The sequence below is a fragment of the Salvelinus sp. IW2-2015 genome, linkage group LG33 (genome assembly GCF_002910315.2).
Source record: "Salvelinus sp. IW2-2015 linkage group LG33, ASM291031v2, whole genome shotgun sequence".
In the NCBI taxonomy this organism is placed as follows: Eukaryota; Metazoa; Chordata; class Actinopteri; order Salmoniformes; family Salmonidae; genus Salvelinus; species Salvelinus sp. IW2-2015.
The window spans coordinates 7,431,795-7,444,726 of record NC_036872.1 but is presented as its reverse complement, the minus strand read 5'-3'; the positions used below and the strand labels follow the sequence as shown (position 1 = coordinate 7,444,726).

General features: G+C 43.0%; 1 protein-coding gene across 1 annotated transcript in view; it reads right to left on the bottom strand.

Annotated features, from left to right (window-relative positions):
* Nucleotides 1-12,932, bottom strand: part of LOC111957999 (mediator of RNA polymerase II transcription subunit 27) — an 89,245-nt gene that overhangs the window by 26,049 nt on the left and 50,264 nt on the right. Inside the window, exon 4 of the mRNA XM_023979162.2 lies at nucleotides 11,878-11,971. Coding sequence (XP_023834930.1) covers nucleotides 11,878-11,971 — 94 coding nt within the window. The remainder of the gene's footprint in view (nucleotides 1-11,877; nucleotides 11,972-12,932) is intronic.

Genomic DNA, 12,932 nt, shown 5'->3' with positions numbered 1-12,932 from the left:
CTGGCTGCCAAGTTTTCAGACCACTCCAGTGAGATGTATTGGTAAAAGAGTATAGTGACGAATTCAGCTACACTACATGACCAAAAGTATGTGAACATCTCGTTCCAAAATCATGGGCATTAATATGGAGTTGGTCACCCCCTTTCCTGCTATAACAGACTCCACTCTTCTGGGAAGGCTTTCCACTGGATGTTGTAAAATGGGCCTAGCCCGAACCATGAAAAACACCCCCAGACCAATATTACTCCCCCACCAAACATTACAGTTGGCACTATGCATTGGGGTTGGTAGCGGTCTCCTGGCATCCGCCAAAGTCAGATTCGTCGGTCGAACTGCCAGATGGTGAAGCTTGATTCATCACTAAAGAGAACGCGTTTCCACTGCTCCAGAGTCCAATGGCGGCGAGCTTTACGCAACTCCAGCCGACGCTTGGCATTGCGCATGGTGATCTTAGGCTTGTGTGCTGCTGCTCGGCCATGAAAACCCATTTCATGAAGATCCCGACGAACAGTTATTGTGCTGATTTTGCTTCCAGAGGCAGTTTGGAACTCGGTAGTGAGTGTTGCAACCGAGGACAAGGAGGGGGGTGTGTGCGACGGGAAATGTGCGACGGAAAGGGGGGTGAAAACACTACGTCGGGTACAGCAGCAAAGCAAATTGGTGCTGTGAAGTCTAGCGACAAATCAAGGCAACACTACTCCCTGGCCTGACCTCAGCGCCTGGAGGTTCTCTCCTCCTCAGCATTAAGCTAGTCAGAGGATATTCTGTCAATATTCCACACATGGAGCAGTGCCAACCCGCCCCGCTCCCCTTACATACCGCCCCTGGCCTGGGTGTTCCGTTCCGCTGCAGTGACCCTGAGGTGGGAAACAAAGTTTTTAATTTGGATCGATATCCCAACAAGGTCAATTAATGAGCCCCATGTACAGCTCCTCTCAAAGGTGTCAAAAGAAGCAACAAACAACTCTGAGCTTCAACAACGACTACCAAGATGCAGTGAAACGTTTTTTTTTTTACGTGCTCATCTTTAAGATTTCAGTATTGTCTCAGATGGATCATCAGTGATATGATCTGACAGACAACATTGCTCTATTTGACAAAATACAAGAAATAAGAAGAGGTTATGGATGGGATTTAGGTCAAATCTAATGAATAGCCTATACGGTTGCCTGAATGGTGAACATAGATGATCTGTACATTTAACTCATGCATACAGAAATTCTGGAGGCTTACGCTGCAGGGTAAAGAGAGTGAGAGAAGAGTGAGATCGGGATGGTTGGGGTGTGGCTGATGAAGGCGTCACCCAAAGCACTAATAGCCTCAAGCACCAGCCTCAATTAACACTGTATCCCTCTCGCTACTGACACACTTCACAAACAGCCGTTAACACACAGCTGGGCAGAGAACGTGTGAGTGAGTGACGTAAGAGAGAGAGCGCGAATAACAAAACACACGCATGGCCAGGAAGACACACTTCAGTAGAATCCATTCAGTTGTACAACTGACTAAGTATCGCCCCCTTTCCCTTTCATTTTCAACTACAGGTTATCGGAAGAGATCCTCTACGCCAGAGGATAAGAACCCCCCCCCCCCAGTTTTCTGAGCAAAAAAACTAAACGTTTTTATTTATTTATTGGGACAAACTAAAAACACCAGCAAATCAGTTCCAAATGATTTTAATTTTAGAAATCTGTTCCAACGTATTACCACTCGGTCTACAAATGATTTAGAATTATGTTCCGGCCCCCTGACCATGCGCTCAAGAAAAATCGGCCCGCGGCTAAAACCATTTGATCATCTCTGCTCTACGCTATTGATATCCCTCCGCAGAACATACTTTCTTCAGCTGTCACGTTTCACAACAGTGCATGACATCCCTCTCCCAGGATCATATTATATGGAGAAAAACAGAGGCAGATGTAGAGCTTCACTTTATTCCTTCAAGGACAAGCACCCCTACCCCTACAGGCAAGCCCTTAAGTTGTGTTCATCATCTTCTGTTACAGTAGAAAACAGTCTGTGCTTTTGGAGAGCTAACCTCATATTCAGAACCATCTGATACTGATGTGCATTGTATTCTGACTGAGGGGCGACGCATACATTATCGAGGCGAGCGCATTTGTAATTCCAACCAACAATAACCCACTGAGAGAATGGACAAGTTATGACTGCTTTAACAGTGGCCAAACAGTCCATTAACAAATGCGTCTGCATGAAACCGACTTTCGGGTTGCTTGTACTTAACTGACAATGCACACGGTAAGTGTTGGTGTTCTTTGGAGATCTGCAGTGCCAGTGACGGTGAGGTAATGAGGCCTAGGTGTACTATGGAGGCCAGGACTGGAAGTAGAGCTGGGAGCTGCCAGCCTGCCAACTGGGCCATCTGTGAGCCAGTGCCCCGTGGGTGTGAACCAGTGAACGCCCACTGTTGGGGATGGAGTATGTCTAATCTTCCTGTCTCTCTCCGCTGCCAGCCTCTCTCTTTCTTACTCTCCCTCTCCACCCCTCTCTCTTTATCCTCTCATTTCTGTTTTGCATGCCCAATGGATTAGAGTTGGACACAGTAGTGGCGCATGAAGTGCTCTTAGCGTCATTTTCGCTGAGAGGCTGGCTTAAGTGGAAGGTCAAAGTGCATGCTGAGTGCTGACAACCTGGCGGTCATGATGAAAATGGCAAGACTGACCAGTGACCAGTCAGTAGGGGCACCGACCTGGAGAGACTAGTGTTGTCACAATACCAACATTTTACTAACGATACGATACCAGTCCAAGCATCATGATACCAAGTAGTATCGCAATACCGCGGGGGAAAATGTTCAGTGGCGTAGCATCTTGTTCGTCCTGTTCCCGGGATGCTTTTTGTCATTTTCTAAACGTTATGCGTTTGTTCTACCAAAAAACGACTTGAAATGTTATGCATTGACTGATCTTCATGTCTTAAAGTAATGATGGACTGTTGTTTCTCTTTGCGTATTTGAGCTGTTCTTGCCATAATATGTGACCCGATTCAGCAAACTAGGCATATGTCGCAAGTCACGACCTCAGCTGTTTGAACGTGAAACATTCGTTTTTTGGCAGAAATGCCTTCTCGAACATGTGAACTTTCATGTGCCTTAATATCGAACTTGTGTGCCATCTGTAAATACGAATAAAATTGTTAAATTATGAGCCTAGTTGGTTTAGCCACAGAAAAAGTGAGCAACCGTCCCGCTAGCCATGATTGGCTGAGATAATGAGTGGGCTGGACATGCCGAGAGATGAGTTTGGATTGGTCTGCCATATAGCACGCCATATAGCACGCTTCTGTCTATTGGAGCTGGTCAGTATGTCTAGGTAATCATGTCAAACGCGGCTTAAAAAAAAAAAAAATGAGTAGTAAAACTGCATAAACCTAATGTGAAGTTAAAGTGTACTGTTAGCTGGCTGGCTCGCTAGCTAACGTTATATGTATTCTCTCCACTTTCTGGAGGGCCGAGTTTTGAAATCAGTGGAATTCGAGTATGATAGCTAAGGAGACGGAGAAAACACCAGTCTGGATTACATCGTCAAACTAAGGGCAACCATGCATGGCATCAGACAAGAGACGCGTCCAACAATGATGTATACCGATAAGATAGTCTAGCTAGCTACATTTTCAGATATTACACGTTTCTAATTTTGACAGAAAGTGGTTTCATTTCAAGTGTACTGTTAGCTAGCTAACGTTAGCTGGCTCGGTTGCTAGCTAACGTTATGTGTATGATCTTATTCTTCGTATCTCAGACACATTTGCTTGACTAGTTATAACCATAGAACCTGGTTGGTTAGCTACCTGCAGATTTTAGCAGGGTAGTAACGTCATGAGTTGTGATTATGGTCCATTGTTTAGCTAGCTACATGTCTTAACAAAAGACTCCACTCTAATTTTGACAAAGTATTTCCATTTCAAGTTAGTTTACTATTACGCTAGCGTCCTAACATTACGTTGCGTTGGAATTCATTGTTTACATAGCTAGATATCTAGCTACATTTCTTAACAAAAGACTCTCATCTTAGTGTGCCAGAGAGCAGAATAACTGATTAATTTTTGAACGCTCAACACCCTTTTGAATATGTCCGGTGTCAGTAAAAGTCGGCAACAAAGCGTAATTCAATTCTTGCCAGCAGCACAGTTGCAGTCACCAACGCTCTTGATAACATAACAGCCTAACCAGCTCTGCTAGGGCGAGTAATGTTCAGTGAGCTTTTCTCTCTCTCTTAGACATCTGGAAGTAGCTGGCTAGTTAGTACAGAATGCTCAGATCAACCCTTAAAGAGATGGGTGGGGCTAAGGCTTAAAAGGGTGTGGACAATGCTGAATGGGTGTAGACAAAGCGCACTCCAATAGTAGTACCAAAACATTGAAAGATGGTTTTCTCAAAAGTGATTTTACAAGTTGATCAACTGTCAAAGCAAAATTACTTTCCCATTGTTTCCTCAAATACAGTGTATGATATACCATCTTGTAGCTCGGAGTCTCTACTTTTATCCAATGTAAAAAACACAATTTCAAATGTTGCTACAGAAGACCGAATCAGGGCGGTGAGTCACATACAGTTGAAGTCGGAAGTTTACATACACCTTAACCAAATACATTTAAACTCAGTTTTTCACAATTCTTGACATTTAATCCTAGTAAAAATTCCCTGTCTTAGGTCAGTTAGGATCACCACTTTATTTTAAGAATGTGAAATGTCAGAATAATAGTGGAGAGAATTATTTATTTCAGCTTTTATTTCTTTCATCACATTCCCAGTGGGTCAGAAGTTTACATACACTCAATTAGTATTTGGTAGCATTGCCTTTAAATTGTTTTAAAGGCTTCCCACAATAAGTTGGGGGAATTTTGGCCCATTCCTCCTAACAGAGCGTGTGTAACTGAATCAGGTTTGTAGGCCTCCTTGCTTGCACACGCTTTTCAGTTCTGCCCACACATTTTCTATAGGATTGAGGTCAGGGCTTGGTGATGGCCACTCTTTACCTTGACTTTGCTGTCCTTAAGCCATTTTTCCACAACTTTGGAAGTATGCTTGGGGTCATTGTCCATTTGGAAGACCCATTTGCAACCAAGCTTTAACTTCCTGACTGATGTCTTGAGATGTTACTTCAATATATCCACATAATTTTATGAAGTGCACCGGTCCCTCCTGCAGCAAAGCACCCCCATAACATGATGCTGCCACCACCGTGCTTCACGGTCGGGATGGTGTTCTTTGGCTTGCAAGCCTCCCTCTTTTTCCTCCAAACATAACGATGGTCATTATGGCCAAACAGTTCTCTTTTTGTTTCATCAGACCAGAGTACATTTCTCCAAAAAGTACGATCTTTGTCCCCATGTGCAGTTGCAAACCGTAGTCTGTCTTTTTTACGACGGTTTTGGAGCAGTGGCTTCTTCCTTGCTGAGCGGCCTTTCAGGTTATGTCGATATAGGACTCATTTTACTGTGGATATAGATACTTTTGTACCTGTTTCCTCCAGCATCTTCACAAGGTCCTTTGCTGTTGTTCTTCACAGGCCCTACACCCAAACAAGGGCACTGCGTTCATCCACCTCTGGCCTACTCGCCTCCCTACCTCTGAGGAAGTACAGCTCCCGCTCAGCCCAGTCAAAACTGTTCGCTGCTCTGGCACCCCAATGGTGGAACAAACTCCCCCACGACGCCAGGTCAGCGGAATCAATCACCACCTTCCGGAGACACCTGAAACCCCACCTCTTTAAGGAATACCTAGGATAGGATAAAGTAATCCTTCTAGACCCCCCCCCCCCCTTAGAGTTAGATGCACTATTGTAAAGTGGTTGTTCCACTGGACATCAATAGGTGAATGTACCAACTGTAAGTCGCTCTGGATAAGAGCGTCTGCTAAATGACTTAAATGTAAATGTAAATGTTCGGGATTGATTTGCACTTTCGCACCAAAGTAAGTTCATCCCAGGAGACAGAACGTGTCTCCTTCCTGAGCGGTATGAGGCTGCGTGGTGTTTATACTTGCGTACTATTGTTTGTTCAGATAAACGTGGTACCTTCAGGCGTTTGGAATTTGCTCCCAAGGATGAACCAGACTTGTGGAGGTCTACAATTATTTTTCTGAGGTCTTGGCTGATTTCTTTTGATTTTCCCATGCAAAGAGGCACTGAGTTTGAAGGTAGGCCTTGAAATACATCCACAGGTACACCTCCAATTGACTCAAATGATGTCAATTAGCCTATCAAGAAGCTTCTAAAGCCATGACATAATTTTCTGGAATTTTCCAAGCTGTTTAAAGGCACAGTCAACTTGGTGCATGTAAACTTCTGACTCACTGGAATTGTGAAACAGTGAATTATAAATTAAATAATCTGTCTGTAACCAGTTGTTGGAAAAATTACTTGTCATGCACAAAGTAGATGTCCTAACCGACTTGCCAAAAACTATAGTTTGTTAACAAGAAATTTGTGGAGTGGTTGAAAAACTAGTTCTAAGTGTTTGTAAACTTCCGACTTCAACTGTATGTACTTGGTTTTACCAAATAGGGCTATCTTCTGTATACCACCCCTGCTTTGTCATAACACAACTGAATGGCTCAAACGCATTAAGGAAAGAAATTCCACAAATTATCTTAAGGCACACATGTTAATTGAAATGCAATCCAGGTGACTACCTCTTGATTCTCCAAGTGCAGTCACAAAAACCATTAAGCACTATGATTAAGCTGGTTCTCATGAGGATCGCCACAGGAATGAAGGACCCAGAGTTAGAGATACCAGAGTTACCTCTGCTGCAGAGAATAAGTTCATTAGAGCTACCAGCCTCAGAAATTTCAGCCGAAATAAAAGTTTCACAGAGTTCAAGTAACAGACACATCTCAACATCAACTGTTCAGAGGAGACTGCGTGAATAAGGCCTTCCTGGTCGAATTGCTGCGAAGAAACCACTACTAAAGGACAGATAATAATAAGAGACTTGCTTTGGTCAAGAAACACGAGCAATGGACATTAGACCGGTGGAAATCTGTCCTTTTGTTTCCAACTGCCACGTCTTTGTAAGACGTAGAGTAGGCGAACGGATAATCTCTGCATGTGTGGTTCCCACCGTGAAGCATGGAGGAAGAGGCGTGATGGTGCTTTGCTGGTGACACTGTCGGTGATTTATTTAGAATGCAAGGCACACTTAACCAGCATGGCTACTACTGCATTCTGCAATGACACACCATCACATCTGGTTTGCGCATAGCTAGACTATGATTTATTTTTCAACAGGACAATGACATAAAACACACCTCAAGGCTGTGTAAGGGCTATTTGACCAAGAAGGAGAGTGATGAGTGCTGCATCAGATGACCTGGCCTCCACAATCACCCGACCTCAACCCAATAGAGATGGTTTGGGAGGATTTGGACCGCAAAGTGAAGGAAAAGCAACCAACAAGTGCTCAACATATGTGGGAACTCCTTCAAGACTGTTGGAAAAGCATTCCAGGTGAAACTGGTTGAGAGAATGCCAAGAGTGTGCAAAGTTGTCAAGGCAAAGGGTGGCTACTTTGAAGAATCGCAAAAATCAAATATATTTTGATTTGTAAAACACTTTTTTGGTTACTACATGATTCCATGTCTGTTATTTAATGGTTTTGATGTTCTTACTATTATTCTACAATGTAAATCTACGGGGAGAGCTCGAAAATTCAAGCCCCTTGGCTGCTGCCATAGAGTTACATTTGAAGTGCCCATCCAAGGCGGCTCAAAGTCATTGGCCACAGATAAAATGATATCAAATCACGTTATATCTACCATAGCTTTGATTGGACTGATCATGTGAACATCACACTTTCAAAATCTTAGCTAGTAAGCTAGACAAGCAGTCATCGTCATGAATCACGTCGACAATCTACTGGCAAATCCTTTTCAATCCTTGTCATATGAAGATAAATTATAGATATAACGTATCTTTGTTAACTACAAGTTGGAAATCGCAAATCCAACAAAGAGTGGTTTGGAAGGAAACAGTGGCTAACTGCAAGCGTTGCAAAGCAACCACTAGCCTGCTTTTCAGCATGCCGCATTCAAAACAAATGGAAACTCAGAACTGGGAAATCTCAGACTTCAGTTAAAGAGAGAGAGCTGGGAACTCGGGAAAAAATGAGGTCCGACAGGGGAAAATACATTTTCAATGGTCATCCAACTCGGAATTCCAAGTCGGGAACTCGGGTCTCTTTCTAGAGCTCTGACTTGAAGATCACCGAGTCATGATTCGACAATGTTTTGTGCCAGGCCAGTGTACCAGGCCAGCTAGTTAACATGAGCCTACTATCTAGCTACATATGGAACTTCCATCATCTCAGGCCAGAGGCACAATGTATGTATTTATGGTTGAATCAGAATCACCGTTAAAATCATTGACCAGTACAGAGAATTAAGTAAAACCACAAGTCTAAATCCCTATCTCCATCCATGGGTAATTCAGGAAAGAAACAATTTTAGCTAGCTAGCCAGCCACAGGAGGAAAAAGACACAACTAGATGCACCAATTCAAGTTCTGTGAATTACATTTTCCTTTTGATGTGATTGGTGTGAAGCCAAATCCATACTGGCTGGTAGGTGTACTAGCTGGTTTGATAGGGCAGGTTGTGGGATGAAATATTCTCCAGTTACAGTCCTCGATAGGAAACTAAGAAGACAGAGAGAAGTCAGGACTATCTAATTGTAATATAATGAAGCCTGTTTCTTTGTGATGTCTCTCCTTAGACATAGGGCGCTGTGAAAGCCTGTCTGCTTATGAAGAGGTCCCAGTGAATGTCCCAAGAGACTACTAGCATATCCTTGTACAGTACACTCTGAAAATATACAGACTCCTTGACTTTTCCCACTTTGTTACTTTACAGTTTTATACTAAAATGGATTTCCCCTCATCAATCTACACACAATACCACATAATGACAAAGCAAAAACTGAAGAAAGAAAATGGTAAAAAAAGGAAATATCACATTTACATAAGTATTCAGACCCTTTGCTCGGTACTTTGTAGAAGCACCTTTGGCAGCGATTACAGCCTCGAGTCTTCTTGGGTATGACGCTATAAGCTTGGCACACCTGTACTTGGGGAGTTTCTCTCATTCTTCTCTGCAGATCCTCTCAAGCTCTGTCAGGTTGGATGGGGAGCGTTGCTGCACAGCTATTTTCAGGTCTCTCCAGAGATGTTTGATCCGGTACAAGTCTGGGCTCTGGCTGAGCCACTCAAGGACATTCAGAGACTTGTCCCGAAGCCACTCCTGTGTTGTCTTGGTTGTGTGCTTAGGGTCATTGTCCTGTTTGAAGGTGAACCTTCACCCCAGTCTGAGGTCCTGAGCGGCACTCTGGAGCAGGTTTTCATCAAGGATCTCTCTGTACTTTGCTCTGTTGATCTTTCCCTCGATCCTGACTAGTCTCACAGTCCCTGATTGGTGGAGTGTTGCAGAGATGGTTGTCCTTCTGGAAGGTTCTGCCATCTCCATAGAGAAACTCTGAAGCTCTGTCAGAGTGACCATCGGGTTCTTGGTCACCTCCCTGACCAAGACCCTTCTCCCCCGATTGCGGAGTTTGGTTGGGTGGCCAGCTCTAGGGAGTATTGGTGGTTCCAAACGTCTTCCATTTAAGAAGGATGGAGGCCACTGTTCTTGGCGACCGTCAATGCTGCAGAAATGTTTTGGTAGCCTTCCCCAGAACTCTGCCTCGACACAATCCTGTCTCGGAGCTCTACGGACAATTCCTTCGACCTCATGGCTTGGTTTTTGCTCTGACATGTACTGTCAACTGTGGGACCTTATATAGACAGGTGTGTGCCATTCCAAATCATGTCCAATCAATTGAATTTACCACAGCTGGACTCCAATCAAGTTGTAGAAACATCTCAAAGATGACCAATGGAAACAGGATGCAGCTGAGCTCAATTTTGAGTCTCATAGCAAAGGGTCTGAATACTTATGTAAACAAGCTATTTCAAGCCAGATTTTGTACATGATTTTTCTGACATGAAATTGTTTAGTGCAAATCCAACTGTTGTATTCTAGGTACAGTACATGAAAATATGGAGCTGACAATTTGTAGGCTAATTAAAAATGTCAAAAACAAAATAAATGGGGTGTTGGGAGCCGCATTAATCAGAAGGTCAATGGCATGGAGGAGGATTGAAGAGATTTTGGTGTCGACGTTGATTTGTACAACAATGTTTGCAAGTCAATTTCCTTTACCCAATGTACCCATTCATTGCATTTTACATGCAGGCCTGTGTATTTTGCAGGAAGGGAACTATAATCGTCAATGTCATGACACAAGTATAATGAAAGCGCTATAATATATGATAATCATAATGTCTAGTTGCTAGCATATTACATGGGAAATTCATGCTTAGTGTATCATTTACAATGATATAACGCACGTTACTGGTGATTTCTATCCTTTGGTGGACAAATTTCACAATTTAATTTAGTCAACACATTCACAAATGGTGGCTTTGATCACAGTTTTGAAGTTTAGGTTGATTGATGTGCATAGCTAGCTAGCAGCACAAGCAACCATTGTTGTGCAAATCTCTCTTCACCCACCATCAACACCAACATTCGCTGCAATCTTTCTCCAGGCCAATGACCTTATGATTTTGTCTCTGTATTCTAGCAAAGCGACATTATATAGAATTGGAAAACCAGACACGGTGATGATTGGCAAACCACCATCTTTATTGGTTGTGCTTGCCCGGAACTAATGACAGGTGGAACTATGTTTCAGGAACAGAAGATTTTCAAGCAAACATCTGCTCCACCTGATTGCTTCACGGCAGTGGTGGCCGTGTGCAATTTGCATAAAGTAGAGCAGAGCTGACTTTGCGCACTGCTCCAATGTATCAAATGTACATGTAACCAAAGAAGACTTAAGGGTCTGCATCCCCGCTCACCATCATCGCTAAATTATATTTAAAAAACTGATGGAAGAATAGACACACAGGAAGAGCGGACGGAGAGAAGCAGGTGAGTGATAGCTGGAAGGGGATGTGGCTGACTGAACACAGCTGCCATACGTGAGATGTCCGTGACTTTTGTAGTGGACATTTCTCGCTTCGCGTTTAATAAGAATAGTTGTTGCTTAAAAAAAATGTAGCTGAATTTATAAACAAAATTGACTCTGTAACATTTTTATAACAGGCGCCAGTTGGTTTCTTTAGACTGGTAGGTCCGAAAAATCTGGTAATATCATATGAAACGGTACTACAGTATTCTAAAACGTTGGTATCGTAATGATCATGATGTTTTGGTACCGTGATATTACTGTGGTACCAGTATACCGTGCAACACTAGGAGATACACACCTGTCAGTAATATGTGGACATGATTTTGAACATAATCATCATGGTAGGGCATTTTCTGTGGTAAGAGACAGTAAAGAAGAGCAGCTGTATAGTTCTGTGGTATGTTTCTGTAGAGCAGAGCTCCACCACACATCCCAGGGAACCATGTTAATAATTACAGGTAGTATTAATATTTAACACGACAAGTCCTCTTTGAATCCTTAAGCACTTTGTTGAAATAAAACTTGGAGCAAAGCAGAGCTGAGTGAGAACCTAGTGTTGGTCAGACGATTGAAGAGGTTTCTCTATATTCTACCTCTTGCATGAACAGAAGTCGTACAGTAAGTACCCTTTCATCTGCACTGTACATGACAATCATTGGTCAAGGAACTTGACTCTTTTGTGGATATTGTTGACACCATGCAAATATCATCTTGGTCAGCTTGTTTATATATTTATATTGGGAGGTGCCCTCCAAATTTCAATAATTGGTCAGATGTTGAAAGTGAGCGAAGCAGAGCGTTTTGAACCAGAGACGTGTTGGATGCCCGGTGGTGAGGAGGAATCTTACCAGAAGTACTGCCGATGTCCCATTGGGTCGGAAGAGCTCAATCGACATGTCTGGGAACATCCGGCCGATCCTCGATATCACGTCGTCCACATACCTGGAGGAGGAGAAAGTCCATTTTTGCCTTTTGGAAATGAACAACAAACAGGTTTCAAACTACATCAATCCACAGACCTAGAAAAGCAAAATGTCCTGCTGTGTTATTGACGTGTAGAGTCTAAATGTTTTAGGTCACGTATCTTTTCTTAACAAATATTTTAGATGATTTACACTTGAAATTATTCAACATTTGAAGCGCAGTTGAATCAATGTTTTCCTGATGTTAATCAATGGTTTCAAAGAAACAAATTCCCAATTGATCACATTAGTCTGATAATACTAATGACCCATAATCAGCCACTCATTCATCCCTAATCAAACAAACACGTGACGCATGCACTCACACACACTTCTAACTCTGTACATAATAGTAGCCTTACTCGCCAGGCTACTCTGTCATCTTGTAGGATACTTGCTCCTTTAGAAGGCACCCCCCAACTTCTTTCCCTCCAAGCCAGTATTTGAGTACACTACAGCAGCAGCAGCTCTCACACCAATGCCACAGATAGACCGACAGTCATGGCTAAGAGAGACAGACAGCTTTAACACTGTTCTCAGTCTGGTTGACCCCCAAACCTCCCAAACATCAATCTACTTGCACCCTTAAACCTTCGCCAGGGGGACCCTGTTAACTGTCAGCGCTGCTAGGGATCACTTTTAACCTGGACTGCGAGGCCACAAGTGCTTGCATGCTAATCGAAATATAATGAGAATCTTGTTAGCCATGAGCCATCGACAGACCTACGGATGTCATTCAAAATAGACATGAAAAGAAAATCTCATATTAAGAATGAATTTAAAAGTCATACAGAAGTCAAGAGACCCACAATCATGTAATTACCATTTTTGACCAACATGTACAGAAGTTCACTGGTGTGTTCTCGCACACCATAGCCACATGCACATCAAACTTTAGGTCTACATTCTCACTATGTGCATTGGGATGAACATAGGCAGTA